The sequence below is a fragment of the Perca fluviatilis genome, chromosome 6 (assembly GCF_010015445.1).
Source record: "Perca fluviatilis chromosome 6, GENO_Pfluv_1.0, whole genome shotgun sequence".
NCBI lineage: Eukaryota > Metazoa > Chordata > Actinopteri > Perciformes > Percidae > Perca > Perca fluviatilis.
Window position 1 is genome coordinate 43,470,700 of NC_053117.1, and position 26,020 is coordinate 43,496,719.

General features: G+C 43.7%; 1 protein-coding gene across 4 annotated transcripts in view; it reads right to left on the reverse strand.

Annotated features, from left to right (window-relative positions):
- Positions 1–10,261: 10,261 nt before the first annotated feature.
- LOC120560199 (disabled homolog 2-interacting protein-like) overlaps positions 10,262–26,020 on the reverse strand; it is a 47,158-nt gene continuing 31,399 nt past the window's right edge. For all 4 annotated transcript variants that reach the window (XM_039802458.1, XM_039802460.1, XM_039802459.1 and 1 more), the window contains 9 exons: positions 22,004–22,257; positions 21,221–21,312; positions 19,531–19,962; positions 17,871–18,139; positions 16,327–16,440; positions 15,648–15,770; positions 15,133–15,212; positions 11,193–11,280; positions 10,262–10,476 (listed from right to left, as the gene is read on the reverse strand). In XM_039802458.1, coding sequence (XP_039658392.1) covers positions 10,303–10,476; positions 11,193–11,280; positions 15,133–15,212; positions 15,648–15,770; positions 16,327–16,440; positions 17,871–18,139; positions 19,531–19,962; positions 21,221–21,312; positions 22,004–22,257 — 1,626 coding nt within the window. In that variant the 3' untranslated portion in view covers positions 10,262–10,302. The remainder of the gene's footprint in view (positions 10,477–11,192; positions 11,281–15,132; positions 15,213–15,647; positions 15,771–16,326; positions 16,441–17,870; positions 18,140–19,530; positions 19,963–21,220; positions 21,313–22,003; positions 22,258–26,020) is intronic.

A 26,020-nucleotide genomic window follows, 5' to 3' on the forward strand; every position in this document is an offset into this window, starting at 1 on the left:
CAAGGGTCTAAACATTTCCAAGGTTGTGGTGACTGATGTGGCTCTCTCTGATCATTCCTGTGTTTTCTTTAACGGCACTATCTCTGTGCCCAAAAGTGTTCAAACAAAGTTAATCAGAAAACGGTATATCACTGAAAACACCAGTGAATCATTCATTCAGCTTTTCTCCTCTATACCCGCCCTCACTGGGGCCTCAGTCACTGAGCTGGTAGATAATTTCAACTGTAAAATAACAAAAGTTATTGATGCTATTGCTCACACTAAGGTCAAAGCTGTCTCTGGTAAGAAAAGATCTCCATGGAGAAATTTTATAGTTGGCGAAAAACTAATCTCCAGGTCCATTATAACACTTATAAAGAGAGACTTCACATTTATAATCTGGAACTAAGGAATGCAAGGTGGTCCTTTTTCTCTGACATTATTGCCAGAAACAATAATAATTCACGTGCTTTGTTTGCTACTGTTGATAGATTAACTAACCCTCCAGTACCAGTAGCATCTGAACAGTTGTCTACCAAGGCTTGCAATGACTTTGCCTCCTTCTTCACAGACAAAATTCAGAAAATTAGACAGTCAGTGTTTCCATATCAAGTACAGGATATGTGTTGTCACAGTGTGCATGCAAAACAAATTCCAATATGATACAATTTGATGCGATCAACCTTAAAAACCTGGAGGACATTATACAACATCTGAAAACCTCCTCCTGTTGCCTTGATATTCTACCAACGGGCCTTTTCAAAAATGTTTCGAATTGTTTGGCTTCTGATCTTCTACAGATTGTAAACACATCTCTGCTCTCAGGTATCTTCCCACAGGCCCTGAAAACTGCAGTCATCAAGCCACTCCTAAAAAAGAACAATCTAGACACGACACTAATGAGCAACTATAGGCCAATATCAAACCTTCCATTTTTAAGCAAAATCATAGAAAAAGCGGTTTTTCAACAACTCAACCTTTTCTTATCGCTAAACAACAGTTTTGATGCCTTCCAGTCAGGTTTTCAACCACACCACAGCACTGAGACGGCTCTTGTTAAAGTCTTTAATGACATCCACTTAAACAAAGATAGTGGCTAAATTTCAGTCTTAGTATTACTTGATCTCAGTGCTGCATTTGATACCGTCGACCATGACATATTACTTGACCGATTGGAAAACTTGGTTGGACTTTCTGGCTCAGTACTAAAGTGGTTTGAATCCTATTTAAAGAATAGAGACTACTTTGGCTTCCAGTGCCTCAAATAATTGATTTCAAAATACTTTTGCTGGTTCACTAAACGGTTTAGGGCCAAAATACATTTCTGATCTGCTACTACACTATGAGCCACCCAGACCTCTCAGGTGGTCTGGGACAGGTCTACTTGTTGTCCCCAGAGTCAGAACTAAACAGGGGGAAGCAGCGTTCAGTTTATATGCTCCACATATCTGGAACAAACTCCCAGAAAACTGCAGGTCCGCTGCAACTCTCAGTTCTTTTAAATCAAGACTGAAGACCTTTCTTTTTGATGTTGCCTTTCTTTAAATAACCTATTTTATCTGCTTTTATATGTTTAACTGTTTTAACTGCTCTTTGTTTGCGTATTTTATCTAAATTCTTATACTGCACTGTAAAATTTATTCTTATTATATTCTTATTCTTTTAAATTGTTTTTAATTGTTTTCTAACTGCTCTTTCATGTTTTATGTAAAGCACTTTAAATTGCCCTGTTGCTGAAATGTGCTATATAAATAAACCTGGCTTGCCTTGCCTTACTATGAGAATCACCTTCTGAAGACCAATCACAAAGCTACCATGGTATGATATATATAGTATATATGAAGTGCACTAAGTGTGAGAGTTACGTGTCCATGTTGAAGTGATTTGATGTTGTGTGATGTGTTTACTGTCCAGGTGTTCCATCAGATCCGACGCCTTTAATCATCAGAGCGATCCTCCTGCCACTGATTCTGCTGGTGGTGAACATTGTCCTTTACTTCTACTGTAGGGTACGGACTCTCTCTCTCTCTCTCTCTCTCTCTCTCTCTCTCTCTCTTTCTCTTTCTCTTTCTCTTTCTCTCTCTCACTCTCACTCTCACTCTCACTCTCACTCTCTCTCTGTTGTTTCCACCACTGACTGTGTTTGTTGAACTGAAGAGAGGAGTGATGCATGAAGTCACATCTGTGTTCTGTTATGTCTCTCCAGGCCAACAGGGGGCAGCTGCCACGCAGACAGGAGAACATTGAGCTCCAGGCCAGAAGGGAGCAGCTGCCATGCAGACAGGAGAACATTGAGCCGGATTATTATAACCTGGGTGTCCCTGCAGCTGAAGGAGGGCCGACTGAAGAGGAAGGAGCTCAGGGAGCAGAGTAGCACCTCCAAGGAGGTTATGAAAGTTAAACATTTATGCACCTTTTTACCCCCACTTGGAATAACTCCCATTTATTTACCCTCACAAAACTTAAATTCATTTTGATTGGCACATGCTGGGTACTTGTGTACAAAATCTGTGGTCTCTGACGGCAATCTGTGACAAAATATGAATTTTAAACGTACAAGCATTTTTCTACCCAAATGTCCAGAACCTGTTTTAGGGACCCAGTAGGGGTCCTAAGGATGGACCCAGGACCACCAGAATTGGGTCACATATTCTACAGAACTCCTTGATTTGGAAAAGGTTCCAAATCATTTTTCAATTTTTTTATCTTTACTGAAAACCCCTGGTATTCCCAAAATTTTTAAAGAGCTTTGCCATTCACAAGCACAATTAGAGGGTAACTACCGCTTCAACCTGGACCCTATTTTACTATGTTTTTGTGTCTAAGTGACTGATGAGAACAACCATCTTTGACATTGGTCGGGTATTAACCCTCCTAACCCCAAAACAGGTTAGAAAAAGCATGTTTTGTTTAAAAGATTGCCAAAGAAAAAACACTTATCCTAGAAAGTAGCTGAAAAACAGTAGTTACCCTTTAAGGTACAACTGGGAAGATTTGATTTGATTTCTTTATTTGAAAGGGGACAGTGTTGAGTTTCACAGCCATTCCAGATGGTTCTCTCCTCAAGACTAAAGTTATCTGCATGTACTGTTGATGTGATCTGAGTTGCCACCGGATTATGTCAAGTCACAAACACCACTTAAAAAACTTGAAAGAAACTCCCATTTAATGTACATTTAGAACTGATAAAAAATTTGCCATTTGCATTAAATCACAAGTCAACTATAGACAATCATATGATTAATCATAATCAGATGTTTTCATGTTGACATCCCTAATTAAAATAAATGGAAAAGAACATTGACAAAAAGTCAAAATTCTTTGATTATGATTTTATTGTGAAATACCAGAAACCTCGGAGCCCCCTGCTGTTTGTAGATCCAGGTTGGTGATCAACATCTGGTGCCATTTGGGCAATCTGTGGTGTTTGGGATTAAAGAAATACAATGAAGGAATCAAAGTCATGTAGCTCCCCCACACAGTACAATATTAAAAATCAGAGGCTGTTTTCACACAAATTTCAACTTATTTCATAAGAATTGTTTGTTTTTGTAGTTCAGGAATTTACTCATTGTGTAATGATGAATTTTGCTTACTTTTGTAATTAATGCTTTTTCCTATTTCATTAAATCCAGTTCAGCCCAAAGATTTGCGACAAAATTAAACTGTTTAAGAACATCGAAGGAAATGTTGAAGCGGTCTGAACCGGCCCGTCTCAGTTCGACTCAAACCAGCTGATGGTGTCGCTGTGACTCAGCTGGTGGAGTCTCCAGAGGCTGGTTTATAACGTAAGAGACGTCTCCTGTTTCAACAGCCAATAGAGAAGTCAGCTGGTGGAGTCAGCTACAAACTGTAGAAATCAAATGATCCTGAATCATTTTATTTCTGTGTTACAAACTGTCAGCTGATGAAATGTCAGAGTTTTAGACGGAGGCTCAACGAGCGCCGTGAGCACGGTATGTGGTGGAGCGAGCTAGAGAGAGACTGAAGAGAGAAGAGCAGCGTTAGAACAAAGCAGAGAATCAGAGAAATAAAACATAGTTTTCTCTGTTTCATCTCTACTAGAAATGCAGCTGTATCAAGTATCTCACTATCACTCTCATCATTCATATTTTAAGAAGCTACAAATGATATCCAGCTACAAAAAGCCCGAAAAGTCTGAAGTTAGAGCAGAAGTCCAGAGAGTGGTTTCTATGGAGATGATCCACCGTCTCATCTGATTGGTGGAAACTGGCAGCTTACAGAACGCTGCAGACCGGAGACTCTCAGGGAGACTAAAGTTTACTCTCCTCTCGTCCTCAATCTTTGGTCTGAACTGGACTTTACAATTGTTTTTTTTTGTATTTCAGGAATTTACTTATTGTGTAATGATGGATTTTACTTCTTTATTTTAATAAAGGATTTCATTATTTCATAACAATTGTGCTGATATTTGTTATCAGGATTTTGATTATTTCAGTAATTAGGTATTTTGATTAATTATGTGCTTAAAGCAACATTGTGTAACATTTGTATTCTTTGTAAGTTACACAGTGTGAGAACAAGTGATCAGATTCAGAGGGGAAATGACTGAGACATCTTTCTTCCTGTTGTAGTCAGATTTTTGATTAAGTAATAAATTAAAGAGATATTTTGTTGATTTTAAGTTAGGTCTGTGTCATGGCAGTGTGTGCAGATGAACACTGTTTGACTTCCTTTCGGGACAGAAATCCTCTCGGAGCAGAGCAGTGAAAGGTCCGCTGAGATCGGGTCATTTCTCTTGGTCTTGGATCTCAGCAGACCTCCGAAGCTCGAAGCAACAACAACAAAAAATAAACACACTCCTAAATTCTTCAGATTCTGTTTGGGTCTGATTATTATTATTATTAGACATTTTTAACTGGTATGTTTCAGAGTGGAGCATCGCTAGTTTCAAGTCGTCTCCTCGAGACTCTGGTCAGAGATGGGATTTACAAATTGTTGTTGTTGTTTGTAACAGGATTTTTACTAATTTGTAACAATGGATTTTGCTTATTTTTGTAATGAATTAATATTCATATTTTGTAAAGATTGTGCTTTTATTAGTTATCAGGATTGTTCATTTCTGTAGTTAATCATTTTGATTGTCCAACAGCATTGCGTAACTTTGGTATTTTCAGTGATATAATGCCAGAATTATAGTCATCTCTTTATTCTTGTCTTATTTTTAGGGTCTTTATTTCATTGTTTCTATTTGTAAGTGTACTTGTTAATGCATCTACGTCTTATTTGTTCGTATTGATGTCTAAATGTGTGGAATTATAAGTGACACCAAAAAAATTAATAAAATCATCCATAAATCCAAACATTATTATTTGAATCGGCTGTTTTTTCTGTGTTGTCAGACTTCAGCTAAGAAGAAGCTGAGTGTTTTATGACAAAGCCTCCAATTAACATCAGAAATAATAAATAGTAAATACGGAGGAATAAAGTTTACGTTTTGTGTTGACTGACGAGATGCATGGATGGCTTCAGACCTACATTTCTTCCCTGATGTCTCAGTGTCAGCAGAACCATTCTTCATCATTAAGACAGCAACATAGACAATACATGACTCAGCTGGTTGGAAAAACTGTTCCGTTATTTAGCTGTTAGTGTAGTAAACTGTTGAAGTAGGAGGCCTGTAGTTCTGTTATTGTAGTAAACTGTTGAAGTAGGAGGTCTGTAGTTCTGTTATTGTAGTAAACTGTTGAAGTAGGAGGCCTGTAGTTCTGTTATTGTAGTAAACTGTTGAAGTAGGAGGCCTGTAGTTCTGTTATTGTAGTAAACTGTTGAAGTAGGAGGCCTGTAGTTCTGTTATTGTAGTAAACTGTTGAAGTAGGAGGCCTGTAGTTCTGTTATTGTAGTAAACTGTTGAAGTAGGAGGTCTGTAGTTCTGTTATTGTAGTAAACTGTTGAAGTAGGAGGTCTGTAGTTCTGTTATTGTAGTAAACTGTTTAAGTAGGAGGTCTGTAGTTTTGGGGATATTTGGAAGTTAGGTGGTTTGTAGTTCTTTTATTGGGTAAGTGGTCCTTGGTCTGATAAAGTTTTAGAAACACTGTCTTATCCTCCGTATGTCTACAGCCCGCCTTCTTCTCCTCTAAATTTTTCTCTGTGGAAAGATCCTCAAAGTCAGAGATATAAAAATGTCAACAAACATCTCCATATTAATAAATGCTCATGTAGAAAAGTTAGTAATGTTGATAGGCTCATTAAGACTTTAGAGACTGTGTTAACTTCATCATTAGGCTCAAATACGTTCACAGGGTACCCCCAGGATTCTTCTAGTTAAATTTAAGGCTTTTTAAGACCTTTTTAATACCACCTAGGATGAAATTTAATGCCAACTTCACGGCCATATAATGGGATTTTAGGCCTGAGAAAAGATTGATTTACCAAGTAATGTCACCTGGATTTAATAAAACATTTATTATAATACTCAACAATCATATTTAGGTCACAATAGCTTTGTAAGGTGCTCTTATGCTATGAAACTAAACATATAAAATAAATAGGATAATAAAAAAAAACGTGCATTATGAGATGTCTCACTTAGTTCCACTTTGGCTAGATAAGATATATAATGTAATTTATTACATGGCTTGGTTGAATTCTAAGGCATTCTGTGGTCTGTTATTTCTAGATAACACACCGTTGCTAAGTATAACACACCGTTGCTAAGGATAACACACCGTTGCTAAGGATAACACACCTTTGCTAAGTATAACACCGTTGCCATGCATACACAGTTAGACTTTGTTGTAATTTCTACAGTTACCACTAATGCCCATTAAAATACCATAATTTTCTTTTCTTTTATGGGTATTAACATTTGGTTTACAGTGATGAACTATACAACAGCAGTAGTGTTACTGTAGTAACATTGTTAGTTAATGTTATAGAAGCATAGAAATGACCATTTGTTTTTGTTTTTTTTAGCAAATTTCAATTCAATTCACTTTTATTTATAGTAGCAAATCATAACAAGAGTTATCTTGAGACACTTCACAGATAGAGTAGGTCTAGACCACACTCTATAATTTACAAAGCCCCAACAATTACAGTAATTCCCCTAAGAGCAAGCATTAGTAGTGGCTAATGTGACAGTGGCGAGGTTGGGGATGTGATGAACAGTGGCAATAATAGTCATAATAAAGATAATGGATCAGTGACAAGAAATGGTAGTTGTAGTAGTTCATGTCATAGTAGGGCACAGCTGGGCGTTACAGGATGGAGCGTGGCCCAGCAGAGCGTGGGTGGACGCAGCAGGACGCAGCAGGACGCAGCAGGACATGCAGTGCACCGCAGAACTTAGCAGGGTGTAGCAGGATGTAGCAGGGTGTAGCAGGATGTAGCAGGGTGTAGCAGGACCACAGCGACAGCTGCAACCAGGACCCAGGTCTTGGTGCCACCCTAATCCAAGGAAATATTCTGGGCGAAAAAAGAAACGACTCCAGGGAGTAAACTCCCCAGAGCTAGGTTAGTAACAAGCATTCCTGGGACAGGATGCATACAAAAGGAAACAAATGAAAAGAGAGAGGAGAGAGCAGCTCAGTGTGTCATAGGAAGGAAGGAACTTCCCCGGTAGTCTAGAACTATAACAGTGTAACTAAGAGAGGCAGGTTAAAGAGAGGTGCCTGGTCGGGCTAGAACTCTCCCCAACCGGATCAGGCTGTACTGGCCTGCCTCCCTCTACTTTTATTATATTAATGATTATATGGTAGATGAATCTGACGACTATGAAGAGAAGCAGGTGGGCCGGGCTAGGCGTGCGCTGCAACTCCTCACTCCCTAACTATAAGCTTTATCGAAGAGGAGGGTTTTCAGTTTATTCTTAAATGTGGTGACGTTGTCTGCTCCCCAAACCCAGACTGGGAGCTGGTTCCACAGGAGAGGAGCCTGATAACTGGAAAAATAATCTGGGTAGTTGTTTTAGCTTAAAAAGACGTGTGCTAAATTAAATAACGTTAGCTGGCAAATGTTAACCGCAGCATTTGTGGAGAGCAGTTGATTGCCTCGGCTTCAGGGTTTGGCCACTTAAAACCATCAAGATGTGATTAAACTTAAAACCATCAAGATGTGATTAAATTTAAAACCATCAAGTGCCCAACGTTACAGTAGTATTATCACTTTCTGTAATGTGAGATTTCATTGAATTCATCCTTTTTAGTTTATGAGACATATGAGCTAAAGATTGTGTAACTGAAAGAATATGGTGTTAGGAGTTGAGTGTATAGCTACCATGGTTTATGGGGGAAAAGAAAAGTAAAATGTATTTATTTTCCTAGCTGCTTAACCTTAAATTTTACCGATCATTAAACAGGTGATTTAAGGACTCTTTATAATGGCTTTAAGTTTTTCTTCACAACATAATGTGGTTGTTAGCTATCTAGGGTTGGGTACCGTTTGTTCTTTTCACATACCGGAGCTAAAATGATACTTTTAGAACTATGCTGTAGCCTAAATGGTGCCTGAGCTGATCCTTAATCAAAAGGCTCCTCTGTGTCTTTAGCTGCAGACTGTTGTACGTCCCGGTGTCTGAATCCTTTCCAGTGAAATACAGCCACACGTTAGACTGTTCTGCTGCCTGTAATGTCTGTTTCAGAGCACCAGAGGGCGGTGCAGGCATTTAAAAGGGTCCAAAATAAGAAATGGGCTGTCATTTGAGTCCAGTAGATACTGGTCGATTAGGAACCGGGGCCATATTAGCACCGGGTTTCAGTACCCATCCCTACGGGCGCCACCATCTTCCTCATTTTTGGTAACCACCCTCTATACCAGCGGTACAGACTGATATGGACAACATGTAGCATGTAGCATGTAAACAAAGGCCAAATCTGCTGTATGCCAGAAATACACACATGTACTGATTTGAAAATCTACAATATACATCGGACCAGTCTACCTAGCATACTATGGTACTAATGTATCCCACAATGCAAAGCGCTGGAACAGTCACACTGTTTAATCACTAAATCCACTTCTGAGATTTTTTTAGGCAAGAAATAAACTGTAGGTTCTGAATATGGGCAGTTTTAGGAAAAGTGATGGAAAAGTGGTCGCAGGTGTGTCTGTGTGTGTGTGTGTGTGTGTGTGTGTGTGTGTTTCTCAGTGATCACCATAGCAACAGTTTGGGGTGTAATAGTTTATAAATATTGAAGATAAATATCAGAGACAGAAGCACGGTGAACACAGCAGAAAGACTTTCATCACAATTTAAACTTTTTCCTGTTTTACAATAAAATCTTTCTAAATTTATATTAAAATCAGTAAATTCTCTGAAACACAAACTAAAGTCAAACTCTGAAGTACGGAAGCCCAGAGTGACCAACACATGGAGCTAGGCTAACAGTTTCCCTCTGCTTCCAGTCTTTGTGCTAAGCTAGGCTAACCTAGAGCTGATCTGACTCTGGGTCAACGTGTTGTACTGTCCCTTTAATGCCAGGATGTAAACACATCTCAAATATATTCAAACTGTCTCTTTAAACAACTTTCACTTTCAAATACACAGCAGCTCGTCCAATCAGAGATGGAACCATACACTCAACCATTGGACAGGAGTTCCAGGTGGGGGTGTGTGTTTGTGTATGTGTGTGTATGTGTGTGTATATTTGTGTGTGTGTGTGTGTGTCTATGTCTGTGTGTGTGTGTGTGTGTGTGTGTGTGTGTGTGTGTGTGTGTGTGTCTGTATGTCTGTGTGTGTGTGTGTGTCTGTCTGTGTGTGTGTCTGTATGTCTGTATGTCTGTGTGTGTGTGTGTGTGTGTGTGTGTGTGTGTGTGTGTGTGTGTGTGTGTGTGTGTGTGTGTGAGTGTGTAAATATAACTAAATTTAACTAAATAACAGTTAATCCAGAGTTGTTTTAGCGTCATTTCCACGCTTCCCGTTTGTTGTCTCTGTGAGCAGCCGGGCAATGCATTCCTGCTCCTCGTTGTCATGACGTTGAATCCAGGCGACTTTATGTAAATGAGGACGGTCCAGCTCGGCTCTCGGCCTCTGGAGAAGCGGTAACCATCTGCTGAAGTGACCCGTGTCAGGTTCAGACGCTGCTCAGTGACATCAGAGAGAGGTTCATGTTGGTGTGTTTTTAACCCCCACCGAGAGAAGTGTTCGTCCAATCAGCTGCAGCCGTGTGCAGGACCAGCTGATCTATGATGAACACGTGCAGGTTGGCCGGTGGAAGTTTGTGGCTCTCAGCAGGAAGTAGCAAAAAGGAAACAGGATATGATGTCAGACTTTGTAAGATGTTCAAAAAGGAAACATGCAAAATTAAAACAGGAAGTGTGTGTGTGTCGGAGTCAGATCCAGCGCTGATTGGTTGGCCCGGCTCAGCAGTTGTTGCCGGAGTTACGGAACTCTCCGTTCTCGGTGATCTGCAGAGATGAGGAGTTGCTAGGAGACAGGCCGTTCCTCTGTGATGTCACAGCGTAGCGCTCCTTCAGCTGAGAGAGAGCCGCCATCAGACGGCTGTTAGCTGCATCCAGACTGGCTATCCTCTTCTCCTAAGAGACAGACAGGCAGGGAGACAGGCAGGGAGACAGGGAGGGAGACAGGGAGGGAGGCAGGTAGGGAGATAGGGAGGGAGACAGGTATGGAGGCAGGGAGGGAGACAGGGAGGGAGACAGGTAGGGAGACAGGTAGGGAGGCAGGTATGGAGACAGGGAGGGAGACAGGGAGGGAGATAGGTATGCAGGGAGACAAGGAGGGAGACAGGGAGGGAGACAGGTAGGGAGACAGGGAGGGAGACAGGGAGGGAGACAGGTATGGAGACAGGCAGGGAGACAGGCAGGGAGACAGGGAGGGAGACAGGGAGGGAGACAGGTAGGGAGACAGGCAGGGAGACAGGTAGGGAGGCAGGTATGGAGACAGGGAGGGAGACAGGTATGCAGGGAGACAAGGAGGGAGACAGGGAGGGGGACAGGTAGGGAGACAGGTAGGGAGACAGGGAGGGAGACAGGCAGGGAGACAGGTAGGGAGGCAGGTATGGAGGCAGGGAGGGAGACAGGGAGGGAGACAGGTATGCAGGGAGACAAGGAGGGAGACAGGTAGGGAGACAAGAAGGGAGACAGACAGAGAGACAGACAGGTAGACAGGTAGGGAGGCAGTGAGATTGGCTTCACTTTGTACAGGAAGTGGAGACGCTTATCTTAAAATACAGACTTTGTCTCAGACAGACAGACAGACAGACAGACAGACACAGAGACAGACAGACAGGTACCTGTGTCTCAATGATCTTCTGTTTGGAGTCGACCACAGCCTGCATGTCAGAGTGATCTTTCTTCAGCTCTTCCTCTACTGCCATCAACCTGCAGACAGACAGACAGGCAGACAGACAGACAGACAAAAAGACAGACAGGTGAGTAGGCAGCTTTAACCTCCGTTAATTGGAACATTTTGTTTGCCTAAAATGGTGTAGCTATCGCTAGCTTTAGCTGGTAACTTAAGGGAAGAAAGATATAACACTCAAACTGCAGACAACCTCAGTGATGACTTATTCTGTTAGGACTCTATCTGTTAGGACTCTTTCTGTTAGGACTCTGTTAGGACTCTATCTGTTAGGACTCTATCTGTTAGGACTCTTTCTGTTAGGACTCTGTTAGGACTCTATCTGTTAGGACTCTTTCTGTTAGGACTCTATCTGTTAGGACTCTTTCTGTTAGGACTCTGTTAGGACTCTATCTGTTAGGACTCTATCTGTTGTGGATTGTTAATCCGTGTTCTGTTTAAGGCGAGACACGGCAGGCAAAAACATCGTTTTTTTTCACTGGTCAATTTTGAGATTTTTGGCTATTTGTCTTCATTAACATGTGTTCTTTCAGACTTGTGGTGAAAAAAGTCAGAAATATACATTTAGGTCTTTATTTTACTAAACTTTGTCTGTTTGCGTCAGTAGATTTCTCCTAAATTCAACAAAAGTTGGCGTTCTAAATCATCCCGCTGCTCCGTGATCGCTGTCTGCACCCTGTCATCTCATATACCGTTGGAAAGCTCTCTCTCTCCTCTACAATGCTGTCAGATCCAAATATGGTCATTTCCTTTTTATCAGCAACCAATCGTGAAAGTAAAAGGGGTGATTTAACTCTAAATGTGCAATCTCATTGGCTGATGCCAATTTCTGTCGTTCAGAAAACAGGAGTTTTCAGACAGCGGAGGTAATCAGACTCTCTATCTCTCTCTCTCTCTCTCTCTCTCAGCAGTTTCAGAATCAGAATCAGAAAAGCTTTATTGCCAAGTATGTTTACACACACAAGGGATGTGTCTTGGTATCGTAGGTGCAAGTCACATTAAAGCATTAAAGCAACATGCACAAACACACCGAGTCGCCATATGCGGCGCCATCTCAACTCTCTCCTAAACTCTCGTTTACAGATATTCATAGCCTACATGTCATATATTAAATATGTAGGTGTCACATATATACTTTTCTAATATAATTACTATAAAATACTAAACAAATCTGTAATTTTGGGATCCTAAGTGGTTGTGAGTCCCTCAGGCTGTGGCAGGCAGATCCATATTTAGCTGTCAGTGGAGCTGCTGTCCTTTCCTCTCTTTCTGCAAACGGGACTCGCTCTTCTCTAGGAAAAGCTTTCTGCGAGGACTACTAGCTTCTCTTCTCCTAGGAGGAACTACCAGCTTTTTCTCTTCTTCTAGGAGGGAACTACCAGCTTCTCTTTTTTTTCTAGCACTACCAGCTTCTCTTCTCCTAGGAGGACTACCAGCTTCTCTTCTATGAGGACGCTACACAGCTTCTTCTTCTCTTAGGAGGACTACCAGGCTTTCTCTTCTCCTAGGAGGACTACCAGCTTTCTTCTCTACTAGGAGAACTAACAGCTTCTCTTTTCCTTAGGAGGACTACCAGCTTTCTCTTCTCTCCAAGGAGGACTACCAGCTTCTCTTCTCCTAGGGAAAAAAAAAAATTGAACTAGCACTTCTCTTCTCCTAGGAGGACTACCAGCTTCTCTTTTCTACTAGGAGGACTACCAGCTTCTCTTCTCCTAGGAGGACTACCAGCTTTTCTTTTTCCTACTAGGAGGACTACCAGCTTCTCTTCTCCTAGGAGGACTACCTGCTTCTCTTCTCCTAGGAGAACTACCAGCTTCTCTTCTCCTAGGAGGACTACCAGCTTCTCTTCTCCTAGGAGGACTACCAGCTTCTCTTCTCCTAGGAGGACTACCAGCTTCTCTTCTCCTAGGAGGACTACCAGCTTCTCTTCTCCTAAGAGGACTACCAGCTTCTCTTCTCCTAGGAGGACTACCAGCTTCTCTTATCCTAGGAGAACTACCAGCTTCTCCTCTCCTAGGAGAACTACCAGCTTCTTTTCTGGTGTTAACTTTGGGAAGTTTTATTTTTTTGGGCTATTTTTCCAAGGTGTAAATCTCTTCGTGAAGATAGTTTTTCCCAGTGGAGGAGGAAGTGCATCTCTGTCTGACCCAGTTGGTGGTCACTGAGCCTGTCTCTCTCTCTGACCTGTCTGTCTGACCCAGTTGGTGGTCACTGAGCCTGTCTCTCTCTCTGACCTGTCTGTCTGACCCAGTTGGTGGTCACTGAGCCTGTCTCTCTCTCTCTCTGACCTGTCTGTCTGACCCAGTTGGTGGTCACTGAGCCTGTCTCTCTCTCTGACCTGTCTGTCTGACCCAGCTGGTGGTCACTGAGCCTGTCTCTCTCTCTGACCTGTCTGTCTGACCCAGTTGGTGGTCACTGAGCCTGTCTCTCTCTCTGACCTGTCTGTCTGACCCAGTTGGTGGTCACTGAGCCTGTATTTCAGGATCCGTCTCTTCTTCTTATCTCTGACAGTGTGAAGATACTCTGTCTGTATAACAATTTAGTCTACTTGTTTGCTTTCTCCAATGTTCTAAATATTGGTCTTTTGAATGATCACCATAAGAAGCTCATCCCTGTGTATCACCAGATGTCCAGTGACAGTGCAGCATGGAGGCACTCAGAATACCAACGCATGCCTCAACTTGGTCATATGGGCCCAGTGTCCAAAAACAGTCTTTGTGGGGAAAAGCAGGGTTGAGGCTGTAGCCAGTATGACTATTTCTACATTCACTGAAGGTGCCTCTGCCATGCTGGCTGTGATGGAGACATTGTGGCTTCAGAGCACAGACTGTCAGTGCAATGAAGGATGACAACATGGTTAGGATCTCAAAAGCCAAAAGTGTCCATTCCACCAGTGCAAAGTGGAGTCTTAAGAGTGTAAGCACAGCCAAAATAGTGAGACGACACCAGCAGGAGATGGAGGAGGGCCCTACATATGGTACTGGCATGGATATGTAGACTGTAAACTAACTTGGGGGAACTAGGCTGTGTAATGGGGGAACTAGGCTGTGTAATGGTTGTGTTGTGTCAGTTTGAAGTTTGTGATGTAATGGTCTTCAGTTGAAGGCCATGTTGATGTGTTGTTTTGGATGTTATGATCAGTGATGGATGAAGCAATAATGAGTTTTGGATGTTAAACAGTGTGATACATGGATTTTACTTGGACCTAAAGTATATTTTGTCTGTAATTCATGGCTTTCAATAGAAATTAGTGGAATTTTGCCATAAAAATCTTTAAAGGCCGTTTTCTCAAAATGAGTTTTTTCTCACACTCGGCGGGACGTTTTTTCACTTCTGTAGCACCTACATACACCAAACTTTACAGTTGTATTCCTAACTAGATTCTGAAGGTTTTTCCAGAGGGATTTGTTGATATGTCATTCTTGGCCTGATTTATGTGACATTTTATGCCTAAAAATAGGGCGGAAATCAATTTTTTAGGCTATTGGCAGTATTTTCTGATTTACTGGGTAACAAAAGGAGATATTCATAATTCCCTCTGGGTTAGTCTTTTCATTGAATATATCAACAAAATGCAAAAATAATTTTGAACCTTGTTTTTTTTCAATGGTCAGATTTGTCACGTCAAAATAAATGCAAATTAGCGCATATTTAATTAGATATAGCCTGATTAGCATATTTAAACAGAAAATTACAGAAAATTTGCAATACATTTTTTTCTCCTATTCATGTGAGTAATCAACTGGCAAAGTTTTATGGTGATATCTGTAAGTTACAAATGTTACCCTATTTACCTGTAGTGTCTCGCCTTAATAAAGTTCCCTGATTTAAAGGAGTGGAGAAGATGTAAGGAGCTGCCGTAGATGTTGTACCTGCTGATGATGCTGTTCATCTGGAGGTCTTTATCATCCTGCAGCCTCCTCAGTCTGCTCTCTGTGTCCTCCAGCCGCACCTGAACACACCACGGAGTTACTGAACACCTGAACACACCACGGGTTACTGAACACCTTAACACACCACAGAGTTACTGAACACCTGAACACACCACAGAGTTACTGAACACACCACAGAGTTACTGAACACCTGAACACAACACAGAGTTACTGAACAGCCTGAACACAACACAGTTACTGAACACAACACAGAGTTACTGAACACCTGAACACACCACAGAGTTACTGAACCCCTGAACACACCACAGAGTTACTGAACACACCACAGAGTTACTGAACACCTGAACACACCACAGAGTTACTGAACACACCACAGAGTTACTGAACACCTGAACACACCACGGAGTTACTGAACATCTGAACTGTGTGTCTGTGTGTGTCTGTGTGTCTCTGTGTGTGTTTGTGTGTGTGTCTCTGTGTGTGTCTCTGTGTACCTGGTACTCTTGCAGCATGCGCTGATTCTGCTGATCTTGGACCAGCAGTCGGGTTTCACACTCGTCCTGCCGCATCGCCGCCACTCTCAGCTTCTCCTGCAGTAGAGCAATCTCCTGCTGGTACTACACACACACACACACACACACACACACACACACACACACACACAGACACGCGCAGACACACACAAACACACACACACAGACACACACACACACACACACACACAATTCACCTATGAGAAAAAAACTACTTGAAAAAAGTGTTTTGGTCAGTAACGTGTCCTGGTTCCTAAATGGTGGATGAGCTCCCTGTGGACATCAGGACGGCCCAAAGCCTTCACATCTTCCACCGATGACTAAACACACATCTCTTCTGACTACACCTCGGACACACATGAAGAAAAATAAAAATAAATTATATATATTTCTTGAAGCTGCACTTTCACATGTCTCTTTGTACCATTCCCTATCTAAAGCTAATTAACTATCACTTCCTACTGGTTGTCTGGAGTTTGCACCTTCAGGGTTGAAAGCTCTTAACTGGAAGTCTCTTTGGATCAAAGAATCAGCTAAATGACATTTAATGAAGCATGAGATGTGTTTTCACCCCGACCCTCGAGAATAGGAACCGTTCAAATCCTAACGATGGCCACACTGACTCCAGAGCAGCTGGTACCTTCTCCACAAGGGCGTCGTCATGGCGATCGTCCTCCGTCTCGCCGTACGAGGAGGCGGAGTTCATGTTGAGCAGCCAGGCAGCGGTCCGGTCCAACGCACACGGAGACGGAGCCTACACACAGAGAGACACACACACTTAAATTCACTAATGATGTATTTTGTGCTTCAGATAATGGTGAACTCAGAGGTGCCATATTTATTGATTTAACTAAAGCTTTGGATTTTGTTGATCGTTATCTCCTTTTAGATAAGCTCTATGATATCGGCCCTTCTGAAAATGCATTTTTGTGGTTTATACTTGCATAATAGAAAACAATGTGTAGTCCTACAGGGAAGTAAATCAGATTTTTTGATTCAAGATAGAGGAGTGCCTCAGGGCTCAAAGTCCACTTCTTTTTTCTATTTATATAAATGATTTACCATCAATGTTTAATAACTGTTCTGTTCAACTTTATGCCGATGACACTGTCATATAGATATCTAAACATAATCTACCACAAATCCAAGCTTCTCTTCAGTCTGACTTCATTATCCTTCAAGATTGGCTTTTACATAATAAATTACTGCTAAACAAAACATAACCTGTAATGATGGCTCTTCTCTGCATAAAGTTGATAAGATTAAATATCTTGGCATATGGCTTGATACTGAACTCTCATTCAAGTTACATATCGAGCAAGTGTTACGTAAAGTGAACTTTGGAATCAACGTTTTATATCGAGCTCGGAATTGCTTTACGCGCAGTGTTCGTATAAAACTTGCCTGTGAACTTATACTTCCAATTATTGACTATTGTAATGTTGTATATCAAAATGCATTTAACTCAAACCTTGTTCCTCTTAACACAGTGTATAATAGACTTTGCAGATTTGTCCATGGATGTCCTTATCTCACTCATCACTGTATAATGTATAATGCACTCAATTGGTCATCTCTAATTAGTAGAAGACACACGCACTGGCTTCAACTTATATTTAAATGTATTTATTTCAATTATCCTCCTTATTTAAAACAGCATCTTGTACCTTATACATCAAACTATGAAGTTCGGCCCTCTACTCAACTTTATTTCTCTGTCCTTACTTCTTACTTGTTTACTTATTTACTTTTTATTGGCCATTTTGGCCTTTTGGTGGTTGTAATGTATTGATGAATATATGCAGGTGGTGTTTTTTTTATATCTTATACTTCACTGTTGTTATGTAATTACTGTGTTATATGTTGGGTTTATCCTAATAAAGAAATTTGAAACAAATGCCAGCTCAGTAATTTGCGTTTCATATCTCTGTTTGAATAAAGAGGTGCATACGGTTACCGTGCGTACGGTTACCTTGGTTACCTTTGTGTTTCATATTGCTGTATTAATAATAAATTAAATAAACAATAAAGACAGGTGCATACGGTTACCGTGCGTGTGGTTACCGTGCATATGGTTACCTTGGTTACCTTTGTATTTCAGAGTGCTATATAAATAATAAATTAAATAAACAATAAAGAGGTGCATACGGTTACCGTGTGTACGGTTACCGTGCGTACGGTTACCTTGGCGGCGAGCCGCTGTTTCTCGGGGCTGTCTCCTTTAGACGAGGACGACGTCTGTCTGAGCCGTGACTGGCCGCTGCTAGGCCAATCAGGGCTGGATGACATCATGCTGCCGGAGGCCGGGCGGGGAGGGTAGGCGGAGCCTCCGCCGCTGAGCATGCTGGGAGGCGTGCGGCCCCGAGGAGGCCCTGGAGGAGCAGAGGAGGGGGGGGGCTGATCGATGCGTCTCTGGGGACCGGTGGAGGACTGGCGAGGGGGGGCGGGGCCACCTGAGGGGGAGGAGCCTGTTAGAGACGCTGTATACACAGATCCTCGTTACTAACGACAGCTTCCTGTCTCCTAAAGGGGGCGGTGCCTCATTTAACACTAGAACACTAGTGTGAGACGTGTTTCTGTCTCAGGACCAAACTCCCTCCAGATCTGGAGACACAGAGAAGCTAACGTTCACCAACGCCCGAGTCTATATCCCCGACATTCCACTTCTGGCATTGTTCCGGAGCCGACAGACGTCCATCCCCTTCTTTTTTTAACCTTTATTTATTCAGGGAAGGTTCACTGAGAGGAAGCCTCTCTTTTGCAGGAACGCCCTGATCACATTCACACAGTTACACATTCATACTGGAAGCTTCCCAGTACCACCACAGTCTGATCTGATCACATTCATACTGGAAGCTCCCAGTACCACCACAGTCTGATCTGATCACATTCATACCTGGAAGCTTCCCAGTACCACCACAGTCTGATCTGATCACATTCATACTGGAAGCTGCCCAGTACCACCACAGTCTGATCTGATCACATTCATACCTGGAAGCTGCCCAGTACCACCACAGTCTGATCTGATCACATTCATACCTGGAAGCTGCCCAGTACCACCACAGTCTGATCTGACCACATTCATACCTGGAAGCTGCCCAGTACCACCACAGTCTGATCTGATCACATGCATACCTGGAAGCTGCCCTGTACCACCACAGTCTGATCTGATCACATTCATACCTGGAAGCTGCCCAGTACCACCACAGTCTGATCTGATCACATTCATACCTGGAAGCTGCCCTGTACCACCACAGTCTGATCTGATCACATTCACACAGTTACACATTCATACCTGGAAGCTGCCCAGTACAACCACAGTCTGATCTGCTGGCCACTGAGCAGCTCCACTGGAGCCGTTGGAGGTTCAGGGCCTTGCTCAAGGGCACCTCAGTGGTGGTAATGCGGGAGGGACTCTTTCACTTTTCACTTCCTCTGTCTCTGTGTTGGCGTTCTAACCTCCGGTGGATTTGTGAGGACTATGGTTAACTGCTCCTCAGATCTCTGCAGGGTAAATCCAGACAGCTAGCTAGACTATCTGTCCAATCTGAGTTTTCTGTTGCACGACTAAAACTACTTTTGAACATACACACGTTCCACCAAAACCAGTTCCTTCCTGAGACTATTTAGCAGAGGCACTGTGGCTCCGTCCGGAACTTAGCCCCGCCCACGATGATTGTGATTGGTTTAAAGAAATGCCAATAATCCAGAGCACGTTATTCTCCCATCCAGGAATGCTATGTGGACTAGCCAGACCCTCCTCCGCAGAGCTGTGGAGGAAGGTCTGACCCTAATAATAATAATAATTAACTTTTATAAATAATAATGAACCTGAGGCTGTTACCTGTGAGCGTGTCGGTCAGCGCTCGCCGTGAGTATTCCTCACCACTGCTGCTGCTCGACATGGCTGACATCCTCTCCCCCCTCTCTGCCCCCCCCAGCCCAACAGACATCTGGGTGAGAAACGCCGGCTTGGTTGCCATGGCGCCCCTGTCGTCCGCGTTCCCCTGGGACCCCGCCGAGCCATCCGAGGGCGTGGCATCTGTCTGCGGTTGCCGCGGCGACGTGGTGGTCATGTGGTACACGGGGTTCTGGAAGGAGAGGGGGAGGAGCCCCGTCCTGCGCTGCCATTGGCCGTCGTCGAGGCCCTCACTAGGGGAGGAGTCCTGCAGGTCGACCAGAGACAGACTGCGGCTCTCGGCGGTCAGATCTGGCCCCGCCTCCATCTCGGTGGGCTCCGAATATGAAGAGCTCGCCACCGGAGAACCCTGCAGGCCTGCAGGAAGTGACATCAAAGGACAGGAAGTGACATCAGAGGACAGGAAGTTACATCAGAGGGACAGGAAGGGACATCAAAGGGACTAGAAGGGACATCAAAGGGAATAGAAGGGACATCAAAGGGACAGGAAGGGACATCAAAGGGACAAGAAAGGGACAATAAGGGACATCAAAGGGACATCAAAGGGACAAGAAGGGACATCAAAGGGAAAGGAAGGGACAAGAAGGGACAAGAAGGGACATCAAAGGGAAAGGAAGGGACATCAAAGGGACAAGAAGGGACTAGAAGGGACATCAAGGGGACATCAAAGCATCAGGAAGGGTCAGGGTAACCAGAGTTGTTGGACCAACATAACTCTGTAAAGATTTTGGGGTACATTTGGTGTTTTGTATCAACGTTTGGTTCAGATATCATTTTAATTTCGAGAGAGAGAGAGTTAGACAAGTTATTTATTCAGTGTGTCGATGTGCTGCAATAACAGCAATCAGCAGAATGACTATTATCCCTCATACTTGTTCCGCCACATTTTTGTCCTGCTACTAGTCAAAGAGCGTTACCAACACATGCACACAAAATACATAGAAACGTGTGTAATGATAGGGAATGGTGTGCTATGACTTATCTAAGAGATTTGCCGCACGGTTTTTACAAAATTGGCAAAAATAATGCAGCGAAATTTCCCATAGACTTTAATGGGAAATCTTCGGGAAATCGCTCAAAACACCCCCTCCTTGGGGCTATACTGTATTACCATACTTTAATGTAAAAAAATAAATAAAAGTGTAAACCGAAGACAAGACTTTGGCCTTTATTGGGCTGAAAGGTATAATTATCATTAAATGGACATGTTTGACCCATGGAAGATACTGTCTGCCCCTCCCTCCTCTACTCCCTCATTGTGGAAATCACCATAGAAAGAAATTCTTACACACACACCTCCTATCATGGAGACTCTTTACAGTAGTCCAATTTGTCCTCTCTTTACAGGACATGTCAAACAGCAGATTTACTGTTAGCCAGTGTTATTCGGATGTATACCAAGTAGTAGGCAAAATTTCATGCGGAATTTTCTAGTTAATATTATTAATGTATTTAGAGAAAAAAAATAGAACATTTTAGGGAAAAAAGAGACATAAGAGTTTGTGAAAATGTCCCAATATTTAGAGATAGGAAGTTGTTCAGAGGTGAAAGGTCAGACGTTAGGGGTCAGAGGTTACCAAAGGTCAGACATTAGAGGTCAAAGGTCAGAGGTTACCTGAGGCCGGCTGCAGACTGGATCCTTTAGTGACAAAGAACAAATCTTTGTTCTCCGGAGTTGGAGACGGAAGTCTGGTGAAATCAACCAAACTAAACACACACACACACACACACACACACACACACACACACAGACACATATATACACACACACACACACACAAACAGACACACACACACAGAATCACTGACTAAAATAATTACAGATCAATCATTTTGTATAGAATATTGAATGATTAATATAATAAATGATAAATAACTGCTGCTGTGTTCAGAGGAATATTAATCAATGTGTTGGCCTTGGATACGACAGCTCTTCTGGCTGACACCTCTGCTCAGGGAAACGTTTATTATGGGATGAGATATGTCTCAGTAAGAGTTGTTGTGTGTAAATGTGTAATCTGTAAATATAGAACACATTCCACAAATACAAAATCAAGATTTAAAAACTCACAAAAAAATTATCTGAAAATATAAAATGGATCTGCAAATACACAATTCAGTCTTGGTCCGGGGCCCCAAACTGGGGGGCCTTTGTTTGGACTGTTTGATTGACATCTTCCTGAGTCTCCTGTTAGGGCGGGACCAATCACAGTTCTTCATTCTGATTGGTAGAAAAGATTTGTGATGTAATAAACTTCCATCAAAGCTCCGCCCGCTTCCAACCTGAGCAGAGTTCAATCAGCCAGAAGAACTAAAAACACCCGTATGGTGTGCAGAGGCTTTAAGTCCCGCCCCCCCACCCACAGATGCTAATGCTAACAGGAAACACGATGCTAACCCTCCGTCCAGTCCCACGCCGCCCTGAAGGCCGAGGGAAGGATTGCACGCCGCCAGAGGAGGAGAGAGGGGTGGAGACAGAGGGGGTGGGGACAGGGGGGGTGGAGACACCATCCGCTGAGGCTCCGGAGAGGAAACAGAGACGCCCTCTGGGTAGACCACGCCCCCTGGGTAGGCCACGCCCCCTGGGTTAGCCAGAGCCGCCGACACTTCTCTGAGGATCCGAGGAAGTGGACCGAGCTTCGACAGGTAGGACTGGAGAGAGACAGACAGACAGGGAGAAAGACAGACAGGGAGACAGAGACAGGGAGACAGGGAGACAAAGAGACAGACAGAGAGACAGACAGACAGAGAGACACACAGACAGACAGACAGACAGGGAGACAGAGAAAGACAGAAAGACAGACAGACAGGGAGAAAGACAGCCATGGAGACAGAGAGACAGACAAACAGGGAGAAAGACAGACAGAGAGAGAGACAGACAGACAGGAAGACAGACAGAGAGAGACAGACAGACAGGGAGACAGACAAACAAGAGAGTTTTTAAAGTTACAGTTCAGGGTCCACAGTACTGTTTATATGTTGAACGATAGTTTACCATAGTTACCATAGAAACATAATAAACAACAAAAAATATCAGAGAGAGTTACCTGGTGTATATCAGAGAGTTACCTGGTGTCACTACCTGATGTGAGTCGTGCATGCTCAGGTTTAAATGGTTTACGGCATAACGTATCAGAGAAATTTGTGAAATCCATAAAATAATAAACGTTTCTCTTTACATACAATAACAGAAGATGGAAATCATTTTGAAAAACTTTGTAGCTATTTATGATTGTGTGATTGCTAACGTTAGCTCAGAACACCATTCCAGTGACAGCCTTTGTTGTGTCTGATTGCTAACATTAGCTCAGAACACCATTCCAGTGACAGCCTTTGCTGTGTCTGATTGCTAACTTGTTGCCAGCAGTGATCCAACTTGGTTATGTAGGTCCATTTTTACTGTATTGACATTTCAGAAGTCTCTCGTTACCAGTTACCAGGTTCTTGTAGGCTACTTGTCGCAAAGTGACGCATGCACGACTCACATCTGCACTCGACTCACATCGGGCAGTGACACCTGGTCAATCACGGCGAGAAGCGTGTTACCTGGTCTATCTCTGCGTCTTAGCTGGTCTATCTCAGTGTGTTACCTGGTCTATCTCGGCAAGCAGCGTGTTACCTGGTCTATCTCAGCGAGCAGCGTGTTACCTGGTCTATCTCGGCGAGCAGCGTGTTACCTGGTCTATCTCGGCGTGTTACCTGGTCTATCTCGGCCTGTTACCTGGTCTATCTCAGTGTGTTACCTGGTCTATCTCAGCAAGCAGCGTGTTACCTGGTCTATCTCAGCGTGTTACCTGGTCTATCTCGGTGAGCAGTGTGTTACCTGGTCTATCTCAGTGTGTTACCTGGTCTATCTCAGCAAGCAGCGTGTTACCTGGTCTATCTCAGCGTGTTACCTGGTCTATCTTGGCGTTTTACCTGGTCTATCTCAGCCTGTTACCTGGTCTATCTTGGCGTTTTACCTGGTCTATCTCGGCCTGTTACCTGGTCTATCTTGGTGTGTTACCTGGTCTATCTCAGCCTGTTACCTGGTCTATCTCGGCGTGTTACCTGGTCTATCTCGGCCTGTTACCTGGTCTATCTCGGCCTGTTACCTGGTCTATCTCGGCCTGTTACCTGTCTATCTCAGTGTGTTACCTGGTCTATCTCAGCGAGCAGCGTGTTACCTGGTCTATCTCGGCGAGAAGCGAGTTACCTGGTCTATCACGGCCAGTTATCTGGTCTATCTCGGCGTGTTACCTGGTCTATCTCAGTGTGTTACCTGGTCTATCTCGGCGTGTTACCTGGTCTATCTCAGCGAGCAGCGTGTTACCTGGTCTATCTCAGTGAGCAGCGTGTTACCTGGTCTATCTCAGCGAGCAGCGTGTTACCTGGTCTATCTCGGCGTGTTACCTGGTCTATCTAGGCCTGTTACCTGGTCTATCTCAGCAAGCAGCGTGTTACCTGGTCTGTCTCAGCGTGTTACCTGGTCTATCTCAGCGAGCAGTGTGTTACCAGGTCTATCTCAGTGTGTTACCTGGTCTATCTCAGCAAGCAGCGTGTTACCAGGTCTATCTCAGTGTGTTACCAGGTCTATCTCAGTGTGTTACCTGGTCTATCTCAGCAAGCAGCGTGTTACCTGGTCTATCTCGGCCTGTTACCTGGTCTATCTCGGCCTGTTACCTGGTCTATCTCGGCCTGTTACCTGGTCTATCTCGGCCTGTTACCTGTCTATCTCAGTGTGTTACCTGGTCTATCTCAGCGAGCAGCGTGTTACCTGGTCTATCTCGGCGAGCAGCGAGTTACCTGGTCTATCACGGCCAGTTATCTGGTCTATCTCGGCGTGTTACCTGGTCTATCTCAGTGTGTTACCTGGTCTATCTCGGTGTTACCTGGTCTATCTCCAGCGGTGGCGTTACCTGGTCTATCTCAGTGAGCAGCGTGTTACCTGGTCTATCTCAGCGAGCAGCGTGTTACCTGGTCTATCTCGGCGTGTTACCTGGTCTATCTAGGCCTGTTACCTGGTCTATCTCAGCAAGCAGCGTGTTACCTGGTCTGTCTCAGCGTGTTACCTGGTCTATCTCAGCGAGCAGTGTGTTACCAGGTCTATCTCAGTGTGTTACCTGGTCTATCTCAGCAAGCAGCGTGTTACCAGGTCTATCTCAGTGTGTTACCTGGTCTATCTCAGCAAGCAGCGTGTTACCTGGTCTATCTCGGCCTGTTACCTGGTCTATCTCGGCCTGTTACCTGGTCTATCTCGGCCTGTTACCTGGTCTATCTCGGCCTGTTACCTGTCTATCTCAGTGTGTTACCTGGTCTATCTCAGCGAGCAGCGTGTTACCTGGTCTATCTCGGCGAGCAGCGAGTTACCTGGTCTATCACGGCCAGTTATCTGGTCTATCTCGGCGTGTTACCTGGTCTATCTCAGTGTGTTACCTGGTCTATCTCGGCGTGTTACCTGGTCTATCTCAGCGAGCAGCGTGTTACCTGGTCTATCTCAGTGAGCAGCGTGTTACCTGGTCTATCTCAGCGTGTTACCTGGTCTATCTAGGCCTGTTACCTGGTCTATCTCAGCAAGCAGCGTGTTACCTGGTCTGTCTCAGCGTGTTACCTGGTCTATCTCAGAGAGCAGTGTGTTACCAGGTCTATCTCGGCGAACAGTGTGTTACCAGGTCTATCTCAGTGTGTTACCTGGTCTATCTCAGCAAGCAGCGTGTTACCAGGTCTATCTCAGTGTGTTACCAGGTCTATCTCAGTGTGTTACCTGGTCTATCTCAGCAAGCAGCGTGTTACCTGGTCTATCTCAGCGTGTTACCTGGTCTATCTCGGTGAGCAGCGTGTTACCTGGTCTATCTCAGCAAGCAGCGTGTTACCTGGTCTATCTCAGCGTGTTACCTGGTCTATCTTGGTGTTTTACCTGGTCTACCTCGGCCTGTTACCGGGTCTATCTTGGCGTGTTACCTGGTCTTTCTCAGCGAGCAGCGTGTTACCTGGTCTATCTCGGCCTGTTACCTGTCTATATCAGTGTGTTACCTGGTCTATCTCCACGAGCAGCGTGTTACCTGGTCTATCACGGCGTGTTACCTGGTCTATCTCAGTGTGTTATCTGGTCTATCTCGGCGTGTTACCTGGTCTATCTCAGTGTGTTACCTGGTCTATCTCAGTGTGTTACCTGGTCTATCTCAGCGAGCAGCGTGTTACCTGGTCTATCTCAGCGAGCAGCGTGTTACCTGGTCTATCTCGGCGTGTTACCTGGTCTATCTCGGCAAGCAGCGTGTTACCTGGTCTATCTCAGCGTGTTACCTGGTCTATCTCAGCGTGTTACCTGGTCTATCTCAGCGAGCAGTGTGTTACCTGGTCTATCTCAGTGTGTTACCTGGTCTATCTCAGCGAGCAGTGTGATACCAGGTCTATCTCGGTGTGTTACCTGGTCTAT